Source organism: Oncorhynchus mykiss, chromosome 7 (genome assembly GCF_057628025.1).
Source record: "Oncorhynchus mykiss isolate SJ-2025 chromosome 7, ASM5762802v1, whole genome shotgun sequence".
NCBI lineage: Eukaryota > Metazoa > Chordata > Actinopteri > Salmoniformes > Salmonidae > Oncorhynchus > Oncorhynchus mykiss.
In genome coordinates, this window is record NC_143028.1 from 63,289,689 (window position 1) to 63,308,645 (window position 18,957).

Sequence of the window (18,957 nt, forward strand, 5' to 3'; positions counted from 1 at the left end):
GCTAGGAAGACCAAATGGCACTATATTCTGTATGTAATGCAATACTTTTGGCTAGGTTTTTGGCCAGGACCAATAGGGTTCTTTTAAAATGTAGGTGAGACATTCTTCTACTTCATGATGCTACTTTGTTGTCGGAGTGGACTGCGGAGCTCTCGACTCGGACTGGGTGCATCAGATCAAGATTTAGATACAGTGCCTTGCGAAAGTATTCGGCCCCCTTGAACTTTGCGACCTTTTGCCACATTTCAGGCTTCAAACATAAAGATATAAAACTGTATTTTTTTGTGAAGAATCAACAACAAGTGGGACACAATCATGAAGTGGAACGACATTTATTGGATATTTCAAACTTTTTTAACATATCAAAAACTGAAAAATTGGGCGTGTAAAATTATTCAGCCCCTTTACTTTCAGTGCAGCAAACTCTCTCCAGAAGTTCAGTGAGGATCTCTGAATGATCCAATGTTGACCTAAATGACTAATGATGATAAATACAATCCACCTGTGTGTAATCAAGTCTCCGTATAAATGCACCTGCACTGTGATAGTCTCAGAGGTCCGTTAAAAGCGCAGAGAGCATCATGAAGAAAAAGGAACACACCAGGCAGGTCCGAGATACTGTTGTGAAGAAGTTTAAAGCCGAATTTGGATACAAAAAGATTTCCCAAGCTTTAAACATCCCAAGGAGCACTGTGCAAGCGATAATATTGAAATGGAAGGAGTATCAGACCACTGCAAATCTACCAAGACCTGGCCGTCCCTCTAAACTTTCAGCTCATACAAGGAGAAGACTGATCAGAGATGCAGCCAAGAGGCCCATGATCACTCTGGATGAACTGCAGAGATCTACAGCTGAGGTGGGAGACTCTGTCCATAGGACAACAATCAGTCGTATATTGCACAAATCTGGCCTTTATGGAAGAGTGGCAAGAAGAAAGCCATTTCTTAAAGATATCCATAAAAAGTGTTGTTTAAAGTTTGCCACAAGCCACCTGGGAGACACACCAAACATGTGGAAGAAGGTGCTCTGGTCAGATGAAACCAAAATTGAACTTTTTGGCAACCATGCAAAACGTTATGTTTGGCGTAAAAGCAACACAGCTGAACACACCATCCCCACTGTCAAACATGGTGGTGGCAGCATCATGGTTTGGGCCTGCTTTTCTTCAGCAGGGACAGGGAAGATGGTTAAAATTGATGGGAAGATGGATGGAGCCAAATACAGGACCATTCTGGAAGAAAACCTGATGGAGTCTGCAAAAGACCTGAGACTGGGACATAGATTTGTCTTCCAACAAGACAATGATCCAAAACATAAAGCAAAATCTACAATGGAATGGTTCAAAAATAAACATATCCAGGTGTTAGAATGGCCAAGTCAAAGTCCAGACCTGAATCCAATCGAGAATCTGTGGAAAGAACTGAAAACTGCTGTTCACAAATGCTCTCCAGCTAACCTCACTGAGCTCGAGCTGTTTTGCAAGGAGGAATGGGAAAAAAATTCAGTCTCTCGATGTGCAAAACTGATAGAGACATACCCCAAGCGACTTACAGCTGTAATCGCAGCAAAAGGTGGCGCTACAAAGTATTAACTTAAGGGGGCTGAATAATTTTGCACGCCCAATTTTTCAGTTTTTGATTTGTTAAAAAAGTTTGAAATATCCAATAAATGTCGTTCCACTTCATGATTGTGTCCCACTTGTTGTTGATTCTTCACAAAAAAATGCAGTTTTATATCTTTATGTTTGAAGCCTGAAATGTGGCAAAAGGTCGCAAAGTTCAAGGGGGCCGAATACTTTCTCAAGGCACTGTAGACTATTCCAGACACTACTGCGTCCCAAATGGCCCGCTATTCCCTACATAGTGCAGTACTTTTGACCATGGCCTATAGGGCTCAAGTCAGAAGTTTTGCACCACAATATATAGTGCATAGTGTACCATTTGAGATGCCAGTCCTACTCTCCTTGAAGATTGGTGTTGCTGGCCTGCATTTAATTCTAGGAACATGATCTCTCCCCTTTGCCCTCCACTCCCATTCATGGATCTTAGGCAAGTACATAGTTTCTGCCATATTGCTTTCCCCTACCCAGTCTTGTCAGATCTGTGAAGGGGAGTGAACAAGAGGATATGAAGGGAGGGAACCTCTTGAAATGAAATTCACCCCTCCATGGCTATTTAAAACCATACTGCACTACCTACCGCCACCTGTTTCCTTCCTATCCCTGCTTTGATATATCACCACGGTCTGACCCTGGCTTTCATGTGGCTAATGAGTTGGGCCGATCCACTTCACTTATCTTGTTATATTAACACAGCATTCATCCTCCAAATCCTATCCTTCCATCAGGCTCTCTCTGCGCTAAACATCTGTGTCCCAAATTCCCTATTTAGTGCACTACTTTTGACCGGAGCCCATAGGTGTATTAGTACTGAGTGTGTAGGGCGTAGTCTTTCTTTTGCTTCTTTCCATCTTGTTTCCACTTCAAACATGTAACAAAACCTCGGACAGACATGGATAAAAACCTGCACACTCTGTCCCACAATATATATTTTAACCTTTGTTTAATTAAGCAAATCAGTTAAGAACAAATTGTTATTTACAATGACAGCCTAGGAACAGTGGGTTAACTGCCTTGGGGATTTGATCTAACAACCTTTCAGTTTCTGGCCCAATACTCTAACCACTAGGCTACCTGCCACCCCAAATATCATCCAAAGTAAATGGACAAAACACACACAAACACTAGACATGATAATTTCCGTACTATTTCCAGGGAGAGCCACGTTGGCATCTCTTCACCAGCGTCATTAAAAAGCCCTTGAGGACCAAACGACAAGCAGAGGATTGGCGGAGTGAAGTGCATTGCAGAAGCACGACTACTAGATTACAAGAATGCTAACTTCATCAACCTCTCAATTCGCCACTGATTTGCATCTCAATCCTGTTCATAATGAATTCCTCAGGCCTGCGCTGTTCCCAGGCAGCAGAGGAGGCGCAGATGAGAAGCAGGAGAGCAGTGATGTGGCGGTGGACCCAGCAGTTAGGGGGATTGCTTATTTCATGAAGGGTCAGTCAGAGATTGAGGTTTGAATATAGTGCAGGGAATTGGTGTTTCTCAGATGAATCATGGATAGAGGAAGGTAGGTAGAATATGGTGTGAGTAATCCACTGACATCCCTAATACCCAAACAAACTCCAGTAGAGGCATTGTAATGTCACATATGAATACAAATCTGTGTACACAAATTCACATACACCGAATATGTACACAAGCACATGAGCCTATATGCACACACACTGACTCAAATATGTTTGGTGTTTAAGAATAGACCCAATGGCAGCACAGCAAAGCAGCAATGTTCACAATATGCCCTTTCTCCCTTTAGCTGAGAGAGAGCTTTCAGACTGAAGAAATCATTTTTCATGGGCCTCAAAAGGAAGTGACAGTCAGTAATTGCCCCATTGTGTTGTGTCTTTCACAGGGTCACAGCGCTGCACTTCAAGGAGCAACAGCCCAACTCCTTTTCCTCTACTTCTGCCTCTGTCTGTCTGTCTGTCTGTCTGTCTGTCTGTCTGTCTGTCTGTCTGTCTGTCTGTCTGTCTGTCTGTCTGTCTGTCTTTCTTTCTTTCTTTATTTCCGTACCAAGGCCTGTTTCACACTGATAGCCCAAGTCACTATGTTCTGTTGGTGTGCCAGCCCCAAGTCCTAATAACGGATTATAATGCTGCACCCTGGCTGCTCCTCTCCTCTCCTCCGCTACACAGCCACACAGAAGGGCTTTCAAGTCCTTTCATTACACAAACGCTTTCATCGTATTCCGGTGACTAATCTGGAACTATAGGAAAAAACTATAGGCTGTATATTGTTTCTAGATGTATCCACCAGTGGTGGCTGGTGGCACTTTAAATCGAAGGATGAAATCATAGTAATGGCTGTAATGGACTAAAATAAATGGAATGGCATCATTCCAAGAGCTGCCCCCACACCAAAAAAATCTAATCAGATCAAATGTTATTTGTCACATGTGCCGAATACAACAGGTGCAGACCTTACCGTGAATTGCTTACTTACAAGCCGTTAACCAACAATGTAGTTTTAAGAAAAATAAGAGTTAAGGAAATATTTACTAAATAAACTAAAATAAAAATAAAAAAGAAACAATAAAAGAACAATACCGAGGCTATGTTCAGGAGATACCGGTACAGAGTCAATGTGCAGGTTAGTCGAGGTAATTCAGTTAATATGTACATAGGTAGGGGTAAAGTGACTATGCATAAATAATAAACAGTGAGTGGCAGCTTAAAAAAGGTAAGAGGGTGAATGCAAATAGTCAGGGTAGCCATTTGATTAGCTGTTCAGCAGTCTTATGACTTGGGGGTAGAAGCTGTTAAGAAGCCTTTTGGACCTAGACTTGGCGCTCTGGTACCGCGTGCTGTGCGGTAGCAGAAATAACAGTCTATGACTAGGTTAGCTGGAGTCTTTGACAATTTTTAGGGCCTTCCTCTGACACCACCTGGTGTAGAGGTCCTGGATGGCAGGCAGCTTAGCCTCAGTGATGTACAGGGCCATATGCACTACCCTCTGTAGTGCCTTGCGGTCAGAGGCTGCGCAATTGCCGTATCAGGCAGTCTTGCAACCATGCTCTCAATGTTGCAGCTGTAGAACTTTTTGAGGATCCGAGGACCCATGCCAAATATTTTCAGTCTCCTGAGGGGGAATAGGCATTGTAGTCCCCTCTTCACAACTGTCTTGGTGTGTTTGGACCATGATAGTTTGTTGATGATGTGGACACCAAGGAACTTGAAGCTCTCAACCTGCTCCACTATAGCACCGTCGATGAGAATGGGGGCATGCTCAGCCCTCCTTTTCCTGTAGTCCACGATCATCTCCTTGGTCTTGATCACATTGAGGGAGAGGTTTTTGTCCTGGGTCCGCACTGCAGGTCTCTGACCTCCTCCCTATAGGCTGTCTCATCATTGTCGTTGATCAGGCCTACCATCATTGTGCCGCTGCAAACTTAATGATGGTGTTGGAGTCGTGCTTGGCCACGCAGTCATGAGTGAACAGGGAGTACAGGAGGGGACTAAGCACACACCCAATAGGGGCCCCCATGTTGAGGATCAGCGTGGCATTTGTTGTTGCCTACCCTTACCACCTGGGGGTGGCCCATCAAGCAGACAAGGATCGAATTGCAGAGGGAGGTGTTTAGTCCCAGGGTCATTAGCTTAGTGATGAGCTTTGAGGGAACTATGGTGTTGAACCCAGAGCTGTAGTCAATAAACAGCATTATCATGTAGGTGTTCCTTTTGTCCAGGTGGGAAAGGGCAGTGTGCAATAGAGTGCAATAGAGATTACGTCATCTCTAGACCTGTTGGGGCGGTATGCAAATTGGAGTGGGACTAGGGTTTCTGGGATGAATATGTTGATGTGAACCAGGACCAGCCTTTCAAAGCACTTCATGGCTACAGTCGTGAGTGCTACGGGTCAGTAGTCATTCACACAGGTTACCTTGGTGTTCTTGGGCACAGGGACTATGTTGGTGTGCTTGAAACATGAAGGTATTACAGACTCAGGGACAGATTGAAAATGTCTGTGAGTACACGTCCTGGTAAATGTTGATCTGTTTAAAGGTCTTCGGCTCACATCGGCTACAGCCGGCGTGATCACACAGTTGTCAGGAAATGCTGCTGTGCTCAAGCTTCAGTGTTGCTTTCCTCGAAGTGCGTATAGAAGTAATTTAGCTCGTCTGGTAGGCTTCTGTCACTGGGCAGCTCACACCTGGGCTTCCCTCTGTAGTCCGTAATAGTTTGCAAGTCCTGCCACATTCAATGAGCATCGGAGCCTGTGTAGTAGGATTTAATCTTAGTCCTGTATTGACGCTTTGCCTGTTTGATAGTTTGTCGGAGTGCATCGCAGGATTTCTTATAAGCGTCTGGGTTAGAGTACCACTCTTTGAAAGCAGCAGCTTTACCCTTTAGATCAGTGCGGATGTTGCCTGCAATCAATGGCTTCTGGTTGGGGTCTGTACGTAAGGTCACTGTGGGGACGATGTCATTGATGCACTTATTGATGAAGCCAGTGATAGATGTGGTATACTCCCCAATGACATCGGATGAATCCCGGAACATATTCCAGTCTGTGCTAGCAAAACAGTCCTGTAGCTTAGCATCTGCATCACCTGACCACATCCATATTGAGTGAGTCACTGGTACTTCCTGCTTTAGTTTTTGTGTGTAAACAGGAATCAGAAGGATAGAATGATGGTCAGATATGTCAAAACGAGGGCGAGGGAGAGCTTTGTACGTGTCTCTGTCTATAGAGTAAAGGTCTGTAAAATACAGCCAACTGTATATTATTCATGTTGTTGTTCAGCAACAACTCAGTGAAACATAAGATATTACAGTTTGCTTGGTAGGATAGCCTTGAACGGAGCTCATCCAGTTCATTTTCCATTGATTGCACGTTGGCTAATAGGACGGAGGGTTACCCACTCGCCGACTAATTCTCACACCTGCGTCCCCTGTATCGGCTTATTTTCTTCATGCAAATGACGAGGATTTGGGCCTGGTCCGGTATCTGCAGTAAATCCTTGGCGTCCGACTCGTTAATAAAGAAAGTGAGTAATAGCTGTATGCAGAAGCGCTTTTTGGTCAGAAATATTAAGTACAAAATAAGTTACAAACAACGAGAAAAAAACACAAAATAGCACAATTGATTAGGAGCCTGTAAAACAGCAGCCATCTCCTCTGGAGCCATCAGCCTCCTCTGATGGGGGATAATAATATGTAAATGTGCTAAATACACTGCCCTTTATCCCATCAGTGGGTAGGCCTACAATACAGCACTGTACCCATGCTGACTCCCATGAGTCATCACAGATATGAAGAACAAGCGTTCGTCTGCCATTTAATGAACAGAAATTAAGTGAGGCTTCTTCCCGAATGGCAACCTACATGTATTTCCTTTATAGTGCAGTGGAAGTGCACTACTTTTGACCAGGCCTCATAGGGTGCGCTATACACTCTTAGAAAAAGGGGTTCCAAAGGGGTTATTTGTCTGTCCCCATAAAATAACCCTTTTTGGTTCCAGGAAGAACCCTTTACGGTTCAATGTAGACTCTGTGGAGGCTGGCAGGTAGCCTAGCAGTTAAAAGTGTTGGGCCAGTAACTGGAAGGTTGCTGGTTTGAATCCCTGAGCTGACTAGGTGAAATATATGTTCACGTGTCCTTGAGCAAGGCACTTAACCCTAATTGCTCCTGTAAGTTGCTCTGGATAAGAGCATCTGCTAAATTACTCAAATGAAAATATAACTATAAAGATCTAGATAGCAGCTTTTTTATAAGAGTGTATAGGGATAGAGACCTATGCCATTTTGCAAACACTGTAGCCTGCCATTGTACTTTGCAATTAAAAATATGATAATATGGACATCATATAGTGGGCCTGTGGGATCATAACAACATTATCTTATTACCTCCACCAACCTAATGCAAACCAACACAAACGGCCTTATCTGGCATGCCGACTGATTTTACTGATATTATTATATAGCAAATCAACATGGATCAACAGTGTTGTTTTTGATCATAGGAACAATGGATAGACACTCGTCCAAAACATACTTATGACTAAATTTAGCGATTTAGTATTGAAGAAACTGATATTCCGTTAACCATTAGGGTTATATTTTTCTCGGTATCTTATGGACATGTTGCGTCGATTGGGCAGCATCCCGCGACGGTTGATAAATTGCCACCAGTACAATATGTTCTCAAAATCAGCTATATCTAGCCTACACGGTCGCCTATAGGGACAGTTTATATTAGGGGTGTCAAACTGATTTTGCCCCGTGGCCGCATTCGGTCTTCAAGTAGGGCCGGAGGGCCACACTGAGAATTGGTTACCCTATCTTTATTTCCTCGTAGTCAAAACTTGCGAAAGATAGTCCTCTATCCATAGTTTTTGGAATTTTCGATATTCCCTGACTGTCTAGCTTTAATTTGGGTGATTATCAGTGAGCCGGAAACAGTCGTGGAAACAGTATAAATGTAGATCAATTACCATCCCTACACAGTTTCTATTTGGTATTAGTCCTTTTAAAGTAGGCTATATTAAGTTCACCCAAAAAAATAAAATATATATTTAGGCCATATGTTTTACACCCGTGGTTTATATTGGGACGAAATATGGGTGGCATATTGAAGGCTGAATGTATGCCTATTCACCAAACAGGGTAAGGGTTTAAATAAACCATTATTGACCCTATCTAAATAGTATGGTTCGATGGTATGTGGATCACGTGACCCAATCAAATATTGATTGACTAAATCATTTAATTTCTATTAATAAATATGTATTATGGTATAGACTGCCTGCAGTCTCCCCGCTAAAAGGAACATGTGCAGCCCTTCCAAATGTCCTCAATCTTGTCAGGACTTGGGTCTTGCTATAAGTCACCTTGGGAAAATGAATCGAGGGGTCAAGTGATGGCGCAAAAAGCCAAACATTTTATCCTACAACAGGAATAGCACCGCACACAGCTCTAGACCTCAAATGAAATCTAGTCAAATGGTGATGTCTTCAACTGCAACGACACTGCTTTATTTAGGTTATATTCAACATATTCCCTTCCGCAATATACATTTATAAATGACACGGTGCACGGATTGGACGGTTTGCCAGGCCCTGCGACTGATTACTGTGTGTGTAGAACCGTGTTTTTTTCTCTGCAACATCCATCTGCATGATGGTTGCCTACGTACCCACACCATAGCTGCCTGTGCTTCATGTCCTCGTATTATGCATGGCTGAATTCAGCTACATTCTACATTCATATAAACAATGTTGGAGGAAAAGGCTAATGTTTGCAAGGTATGGCCTATCAATTAGATATGATGATATTGCGTGAGGGTTTGTGGGATGGTAGGTTTATTATTAATGTAGCTTTTATCCGGCCCTGTATGACAGCATCTAGCTAATCATTGATGTGAAAAGGAGGCTATTCGTTGACATGTGGTGATTTACGTCCCCGCCACCGTGTATGGCTCACCTTCTGTTGTCGCCTAGCCATATCCGTGGGCTGTTTTGCATTGAAAGGGTAGGCGATGCACCGCATCACAAATACATATAGTTGCAGCTTCTTTTTGCGCTCCTCTTCCTCCTTCTGCAAATTGGCCTCTTCCACCTTCTCCTGTTCGCTGGCAGCAGACGGGCTCGGGCTGGTCGGGCGAGCGCTACTGCGACTGCTGCTGCTGGGCGCAAGTCCGCCGGAGCTCTCGCTCGTCCGGCTTGGAGAGATGCGGGCTCCGCTCTGGGGTGCCGATGCCTCCTTGTGATGGTGTTCCTCCTCGACCATCCCACCATCCGATTCCTCCTCGCTGGATGACGGATCCAACATATCGCTGCCTAGAGAGGATGTAGCCTGGCAGAACTCCTATTTGCAGAAATTGTGAAATTGATACGAATTCGAACAATAAACTGAAATTAAACCGTTATCTGATTCAAAACGAAAGACACCCGAATTCGCTGAGCCTTTTCTTAAGGTTACCATAAAATACGACTTATGCTTGGAGAGAGAGCTGAGATGTTGTACGCACACAGACACAGCACGGAAATCTCTTCCTGCACGGTGACTCGCCAGTCACTGCCACGGATGTGCGAGGAGGTGGGAGAGAAAGGGAGGAGGGGCGCGAATGAGTGAAAGTGTCTCCTTCAATGAAAAACGCAAGCTATGGCCTCTTCCTGCCAGTTGAGCTCTAGAATTGTTGAACGAAGTCGCGCAGGCGTAAAGAGAGGAGCTGGCCATGGTGCTGAATCTGTTCTTTGGCACCTGCCTTTCGGTAGGTCGCGTGAAACGGGGTAAACCCGTTGACTTAGAACGAATATCCATTATTGACCTCTGCAGTTGTTGATGTTTTGTTACAGTGTGTGTAGGTGTACTGTATTCACAAATCAATTAAATTGAGGTGTAATGGGCTACATGTAAATATGTAGTGAGTGACAGTGATAGGTTTATTACCATTACTCAGAGCATAGATCACCAATGCATAATTACTATTAGGAATGACATACTGTAAACATACTGTACACCCCCATTTGACTCAAATGATGTCAATTAGCCTATCATAAGCTTCTAAAACCATGACATAATTTTCTGAAATTTTCCAAGCTGTTTGAAGGCACAGTCAACTTAGCGTATGTAAACTTCTGACCCACTGGAATTGTGGTAAGTGAAATAATCTGTCTGTAAACAATTGTTGGAAAACTTAGTTGTGTCATACACAAAGTAGATGTCCTAACCGACTTGCCAAAACTATAGTTTGTTAACAAGAAATTTGTGGAGTGGTTGAAAAATGAGTTTTAAAACCTATCTGGGATATGTGGGACGCTAGCAAGTATTTTACACCATTTTAAAGATAAACTTATTGTAAATCCAGCCACAGTGTCCAATTTCAAATAGGCTTTATAGCAAAAGCACACCAAACAATGATGTTAGGTCAGCACCTAGTCACAGAAAACCATAAAGCCATTTTCCAGAAATAGCGATTAAATGAATCACTAACCTTTGATGATCTTCATCAGATGGCACTCACAGGATTTCATGTTACACAATAAATGTGTGTTTTGTTCAATGAAGTTAATCTTTATGTCCAAAAATCAAATTTGAAATTGGTATGTTATGTTCAGAAATTCATTGTCTCAAACAAACATCTGGTGAAAGTGCAGAGAGCCCCATCAAATCAAATGACAGAAATACTCATAATAAACATTGATAAACAATACAAGTGTTACGCATGGAATTATAGACAAACTTCCCATTAATGCAACCGCAGTGTCAGAGCACACCTTACCATTATGTTTGGTCAGCGCCAAGTCACAGAAAAACATACAGCCATTTTCCAAAGAAGGAGAGGTGTCAAAAAAGTCAGAAATAGCATTATAAATATTCACTTACCTTTGATGATCTTCATCAGAATGCACTCCCAGGAATCCCAGTTCCACAATAAATGTTTGTTTTGTTCGATAAAGTCCATAATTTATGTCCAAATACCTCCTTTTTGGTTGCGCATTTAGTTCACAAATCTAAATTCACGAGGTGCGGGCAAGTCCAGGTGAAAGTTCAGACGAAAAGTCAAAAAAGTTATATTACAGTTCATAGAAACATGTCAAACGATGTATAGAATCAATCTTTAGGATGTTTTTATAATAAATATTCAATAATGTTTCAACCAGACACGTACTTTGTCTTTAGAAAGGAAAAGGAACACAGCTAACTCTCACGTGAGCGCGCGAGACTGAGCTCATGGCATTCTGCCAGACACCTGGTTGAAACAGCTCTCATTCTCTCCCCCTTCACAGTAGAAGCCTGAAACAAGGTTCCAAAGACTATTGACATCTAGTGGAAGCCTTAGGAAGTGCAATATGACCCCATAGACACTGTATGTCCGATATGCAATGACTTGACAAACTACAAACCTCAGATTTCCCACTTCCTGGTTGTTTTTATTCTCAGGTTTTTGCCTGCCATATGAGTTCTGTTATACTCACAGACATCATTCAAACAGTTTTAGAAACTTCAGAGTGTTTTCTATCCACATATACTAATTACGTGCATATTCTAGATTTTGGGCCTGAGTAGCAGGCAGTTTACTCTGGGAACCTTATTATCCAAGCTACGCAATACTGCCCCCCAGTCCCAAAGAAGTTAATGACTCCAACCTAAGTGTATGTTAACTTCCGACTTCCACTGTATATTCACAGTATTATGAATGAATTGTGGTTTACTTGGTAGCACTTCATAGTGTGACTGATTGTACTATTTGCATTAGTACTGTATAATGTTAGAGGTGCACTATTTGATAGATTCCCCCACTCCCCTTACCTCGGGCTTCCAGTGGGGAGAGCTGAGGTCAACCTACCCCCACCCCCTCCCCATCTCGTACTTCTGAGTGGGAGACCTTCCCAGGCAGTAGTTTGCCTAGCTCACAAACTAGAATCAGAGCGCTCACTCCGACAAGGTTAATTGACCCAGAGTCCCACACGGTGACATGGTATCATTGGCATGATGAGCAAATGAGCGATAGAAAACACGACAGCGCAAATGTCATCATTCCAAAAATGTTTGTGTGGGCGGCCCGTGCCGCCACCTGCAAGGTGACGCCCTTGGCGGCTGCCCATGTCACCTATACCTAAGTCCACCACTGCTCACAAATTACCATTCAGTGTTTAGAAAGTGTTCACACCCCAGTGTCAGGTGGAAAGCAGACTGAACCAGGTTTTCCCCTAGGATTTTGTCTGTGCTTATCTCCATTCCGATTATTTTTTATCCTGAAACACTCCCCAGTCCTTAACGATTACAAGCATACTGATAACATGATGCAACCACCACTATGCTTGAAAACAGGGCTGCAACTTTGGTTTTTGAAGTGTGGGCGGGGGGGGGGGGGACATAATATATATACTGTATATTTTTTATATATTTTTTTATATAGTGGGATAAACACTGCAAACAGCCTATCCGACCTCTTGGAGGTGTCCACATGGTCCTAAAGCCCACTGTTGCCTCGTTTTGTATCACATTCCAATAAAAAAACTGTTGGAGGGGGGACAAAAATGCATGTCCCCCCTGTCCCCATCCCCACTGCTCGACTGAAGGTAATCATTAAAGCCTTACTCTGCCTTTTATAATACTGATTTAACCAGCAAGTAAACCCTTAGTAGCTTTGGTGCCATTATTTTGTAGACATCCTTGTTATCTCTGTATGAAAAATATGATAATGTGAATGTTACATATAAGGTATGTAACGTTATAAGTATAATGGATTATAATTAATTATGCATTGTAAGATTTGTTATGAGCATGCTGTATGACTAGCTATTACTGTGACCATATTGCCGCCACACCGGAGGTCACAAGTCACGAAGGCAGTCAAATTCCAAATGACCATTTAGTCACAGTAATTAGGCTTCTCAAAGCTCTGATGCCATTGGTCATTAGTGACCGACCAAATTTCCTAACTGCCTGCTACTCAGCATTCTATTGTTCCTCGAATCACTCTGACATCAATGCAAATGTGATCTAAACTTGAATCAATCACTTCACGAGAGCCCATGAGCTCATGATGTGCAGAATTTCTATGGGGGACATTACAGCCAAACAAAGGTGATGCCATCGGGAAATTAGAGGCATTATCAAGTGCCTGTCAAATTGTGAATGAGAGACGGATGAAGTGTTTACAGACTGCGCAAAAAACAAAGCAGAGGTCATGCCTTTCACGCAACTTTAAAAAAAAAACATAATTAGAGTTGCATCATGCAGCCTTAGAATGTATTAAAATCAAGACATATAGCCCAATGTTTCTGTCACAACTAAAATTACATAAATAAGTTGCATCTCTAGGGGCGCTATTTCATTTTTTGATAAAAAACGTTCCCGTTTTAAGCGCAATATTTTGTCACGAAAAGATGCTCGACTATGCATATTCTTGACAGTTTTGGAAAGAAAACACTCTGAAGTTTCAGAATCTGCAAAGATTTTGTCTGTAAGTGCCCCAGAACTCATTCTACAGGCGAAACCAAGATGATACGTCAAACAGGAAATTAGCAGAATTTCTGAAGCTCTGTTTTCTAATGTCTCCTTATATGGCTGTGAATGCGACAGGAATACGCTTAGACCTTCTGCCGTTTCCCCAAGATGTCGGCAGCATTGTGACGTATTTGTAGGCATATCATTGGAAGATTGACCATAAGAGACTACATTTTCCAAGTGTCCGCCTGGTGTCCTGCGTCGAAACTGGTGCGCAAAGCCATGTGCAAGTATTTTTCCATTTGATTGAGAGGAGAAACCATGCTTCCACGAACGATATATCATCGAAGAGATATGTGAAAAACACCTTGAGGATTGATTCTAAACAACGTTTGCCATGTTTTCAGTCGATATTATGGAGTTCATTTGGAAAAAAATTTGCGTTTTGAGGACTGAATTTTCGTTTTTTTTTGGAAGCCAAATGTGATGTACAAAACGGAGCTATTTCTAATACACAAAGAATCTTTTTGGAAAAACTGAGCATTTGCTATCTAACTGAGTCTCCTCATTGAAAACATCCGAAGTTCTTCAAAGGTAAATGATTTTATTTGAAGGCTTTTATGTTTTTGTTGAAATGTTGCGTGCTGGATGCTAACGCTAATGCTAACGCTAAATGCTACGCTAGCTAGCTACTTTTACACAAATGATTGTTTTCCTATGGTTGAGAAGCATATTTTGAAAATCTGAGATGACAGTGTTGTTTACAAAAGGCTAAGCTTGAGAGATGGCATATTTATTTCATTTCATTTGCGATTTTCATGAATAGTTAACGTTGCGTTATGGTAATGAGCTTGAGTCTGTATTCACGATCCCGGATCCGGGATGGGGAGATCAGAAAGGATAACTCTAAATTTAAAATATAGGAGTACCTGTTTCTTTGTTAACTGCACAACACAGAATACCCCCACAAATAGTTTGGAGAAAATATCCTTTCTATTTTATTCATCTTTTTTCTATTGTATTCTTCATACTATAAAATAATGCCAAGGAATTGTAAGCACATTTTATCTGCTAAGTGAACTAGTGTAGCCTACAGCCATATAGCATAGCCAGACCATGACCTAACATAAGGACAACTCAGAGTATGCTATTCTGTTCTTCTGAAATAGACTACATTTTTATTGTTTCTTTAGACATGTCTAAAATAAATAATGGATTTATTGTGACGGTGTAGGCTATATTACATGCATTTATTAGCCATGTAAAATGTAGATGTTCCAAATGTCTGCATCAGTGGCTTGAGATTCTAAATGTGTTTATATTAATTAACGGTCAATTACCATGAGACCAACAGTTATTTGCTTGACAATCACCAACTGCCAAAATTTCACCAACGCCACAGCCCTATGTACAGTATGACACACCTATAATGTCCCGTAAAGTGTTACCAAAAATATATTTAGATCAAGATCACTTGATGCTAGAGGACCAAACTGCATAAGCTTTTTATAGCACTGTACACACCATATTTATAATTTGATGACTCACCATGCAAGACACACAGTAACAACACCTACAGTCAGAAGTTTACATACACTCCACAAATTTCTTGTTAACAAACTATAGTTATGCCAAGTCAGTTTGGACATTTCCATTGTGCATGACACAAGTCATTTTTCCAACAATTGTTTACAGACACATTATTTCACTTATAATTCATTGTATCACAATTCTAGTGGGTCAGAAGTTTACATACACTAAATTGACTGTGCCTTTAAACAGCTTAGAACATTTCAGAAAATTACGTCATGGCTTTAGAAGCATCTGATAGGCTAATTGTTATCATTTGAGTCAATTGGAGGTGTACCTGTGGATGTATTTGAAGGCCTACCTTCAAACTCAGTGCCTCTTTGCTTGACATCATGGGAAAATCAACGCCCACAAGTCTGGTTCATCCTTGGGAGCAATTTCCAAACGCCTGAAGGGACCATGTCCATCTGTACAAACAATAGTATGCAAGTACAAACACCATAGGACCACGCAGCCGTCAAACCGCTCAGGAAGGAGACGCGTTCTGTATCCTAGAGGTGAACGTACTTTGGTGCGAAAAGTGCAACTCAATCCCAGAACAACAGCAAAGGACCTTGTGAAGATGCTGGAGGAAACAGGTACAAAAGTATTTATAGCCACAGTAAAATGAGTCCTATATCGACATAACCTGAAAGGCTGCTCAGCAAGGAAGATGCCCTGCTCCAAAACCGCCATAAAAAACCCAGACTACGGTTTGAAACTGCACATGGGGACAAAGATCATACTTTTTGGAGAAATGTCCTCTGGTCTGATGAAACAAAAATAGAACTGGCCATAATGACCATCGTTATGTTTGTAGGAAAAAGGGGGCGGCTTGCAAGCCAAATAACATCATCCCAACCGTGAAGCACGGGGGTGGCAGCATCATGTTGTGGGACCTTCGCCGGAGACCCCGGACTGGGGACCTTTGCCGGAGACCCCGGATTGGGGACCTTCGCCGGAGACCCCGGACTGGGGACCATCGCTGGAGACCCCGGACTGGGGACCTTCGCTGGAGGCTCCGGACTGGGGATCGTCGCTGGAGGCTCCGGACTGTGGCCCGTCGCTGGAGGCTCCGGACTGTGGCCCGTCGTTGGAGGTTCCGGACTGTGGCCCGTCGTTGGAGGTTCCGGACTGTGGCCCGTCGTTGGAGGTTCCGGACTGTGGCCCGTCGTTGGAGGTTCCGGACTGTGGCCCGTCGTTGGAGGTTCCGGACTGTGGCCCATTTTTTGGAGGTTCCGGACTGTGAAACGTCGCCGGAAGCTCTGGACTGGGGACTGTCGCCGGAAGTTCTGGACTGGGGACTGTCGCCGGAAGCTCTGGACTCTGGAGGCGCACTGGAGGCCTGGTGCGTGGTGCTGGTGCTGGTGGTACCGGGCTGGAGACCCGCACCTCAGGGTGAGTGCGGGGAGGAGGCACAGGACGTACTGGACTGTGGAGGCGCATTGGAGATCTGGAGCGTAGAGCTGGCACAATGCGTCCTGGCTGGATTCTCACTTGAGCCCGGCAAGTGCGGGGCGCTAGCACAGGACGCACTGGGCTGTGCAGATGCACTGGAGACACAGTACGCAGAGCCGGCGCAGGATATCCTGGTCCCAGGAGGTGTACTGGAGACCAGGAGCGCTGAGCCGGCACCATCCGTCCTGGCTGGATTCCCATTCTAGCCCATCAAATGGAAGGAGCTGGAATAGAGCGCACCGGGCTATGAATGCGAACTGGAGACACCGTGCGCATCTCTGCATAACACGGTGCCTGACCAGTCACACGCTCCCCACGGTAAGCATGAGGAGTTGGCTCAGGTCTCCAATCTGACTCAACCAATCTCCTCGTGTGCCCCCCAAAAAATGTATTGCGGCTGCCTCTCGTGCTTGCCTCTGCTTGCCTTTGTATTTCTCCTCGTAATATCGCCGTTCCGCTTTCGCTGCCTCTATTTCTTCCTTTGGAAGAATTCTTCCTGAACACGCTGCTTGGTCCATTTATGGTGGGTTCTTCTGTCACGCTCGTTGTAAGGAGGAGACCAAGGTGCAGCGTGATATGCGTACATTCTTCTTTAATGAACACTGACCAAACGAACAATTAACAAACGAACCGTGAAGCTAATATGAGTAGTGCAGACAAGCAACTAAACATAGAACAAGAACCCACAAACACAAAAGGGAAATGGTCACCTAAATATAATCCCCAATCAGAGATGACGATAAACAGCTGCCTCTGATTGGGAACCATATCAGGCCACTATAGACATATAAATACCTGGACCTACAAAACCCCTAGACAAACCCTAGACAATTCAAAAACTAGCATACCCACCCTTGTCACACCATGACCTAACCAAAATCTAAAGAAAACAGAGATATTAAAGGTCAGAGCGTGACAGCTATCCATACATTGAATGGAATCTGTCTATGGTGGAAAACAAAATTGATTGTACATTTTGATGATGGAAGGAACTAGAAACAAATCACTGTTTTGGATTTCTCTATGTAGCAACTGGCCCTCCATTGGTTCATACTACTGCGTAAAACTATCAATTACCTTGTCACATTCAACTACAGCACTGCTTATGGCATTTTGTTCTCTCTGCCTCCTTCCCAAATTACACCGTATTCGGAAAGTATTCAGTATTCGGAAAGTATTCAGACCCCTTGACATTTTTTTTACGTTACAGCCTTATTCAAAAATAGTTTAAATGGTTTTCCCCCTCATCAATCTACACAAAATACCCCATAATGAAGCAAAAACAGGTTTTTAGAAATGTTTGCTAAATTATTAAATATAAAACTGAAATATTACATTCACATAAGTATTCAGACCATTTACTCAGTACTTTGTTGAAAAGCCTTTGGCAGTGATAACATAATCGATTCTTCTTGGATATGACGCTACAAGCTTGGCACACCTGTATTTGGGGAGTTTCTCCCATTCTTCTCTGCAGATCCTCTCAATCTCTGTCAGGTTGGATGGGGATCGTCACTGCACAGCTATTTTCAGGTCTCTCCAGAGATGTTCGATCGGGTTCAAGTCCGGGCTCTGGCTGGGCCACTGAAGGACATTCAGAGACTTGTCCCGAAGCCACTCCTGTGTTGTATTGGCTCTGTGCTCAGGGTCAAATCTGTCGTTCTGCCCCTGAACAAGGCAGTTAACCCACTGTTCCTAGGCTATCATTGAAAATAAGAATTTGTTCTTAACTGACTTGCCTAGTTAGGTAAAGGTAAAATCAAATAAATAAAACATTGTCCTGTCGGAAGTTGTAACTTCGCCCCAGTCCGAGGACCTTAGCGCTCTGGAATAGGTTTTCATCAAGGATCTCTCTGTACTTTGCTCCGTTCATCTTTCCCTCGATCCTGACTAGTCTTCCAGTCCCTGATGCTGAAGAACATCCCCATAGCATGATTGGTGGAGTGCTGCAAAGATGGTTGTCCTCCTGGAAGGTTCTCCCATCTCCACAGAGGTACTATAGAGCTCTTTCAGAGTAACCATCGGGTTCTTGGTCACCTCCCTGACCAAGGCCCTTCTCCCCCAAAGGGCGGCCAGCTCTAGGAAGAGGCTTGGTGGTTCCAAACTTCTTTAAGAATGATGGAGGCCACTGTGTTTTTGGGGACCTTCAATGCTGAAGACATGTTTTGGTACCCTTCCCCAGATCTGTGCCCCGACACAATCCCATCTCGCCGCTCTACGGACAATTCGTGTTGCATAACATCAGGTACTCAGCTGTTAACTGACTGAATCCAACTAAATAGTGCAACACATTCATTTTTAGTGCAGTGACCAAATTTGATTTTTTTTCTTACTTAATATTCTACACACGATTTTAAAGTGTATTTATTTTATGCTGTATGTGTTGCTTATTAGCAATTTGCT

General features: G+C 43.2%; 1 protein-coding gene across 8 annotated transcripts in view; it reads right to left on the bottom strand.

Moving 5' to 3' along the window:
- LOC110528345 (calcium-dependent secretion activator 1) overlaps positions 1-9,822 on the bottom strand; it is a 186,929-nt gene extending 177,107 nt beyond the window's left edge. For all 8 annotated transcript variants that reach the window (XM_036983939.2, XM_090241683.1, XM_090241687.1 and 5 more), the window contains exon 1: positions 9,052-9,822. In XM_036983939.2, the coding sequence (XP_036839834.2) occupies positions 9,052-9,399 (348 nt within the window). In that variant the 5' untranslated portion in view covers positions 9,400-9,822. The remainder of the gene's footprint in view (positions 1-9,051) is intronic.
- Between the last annotated feature and the right edge of the window lie 9,135 nt (positions 9,823-18,957).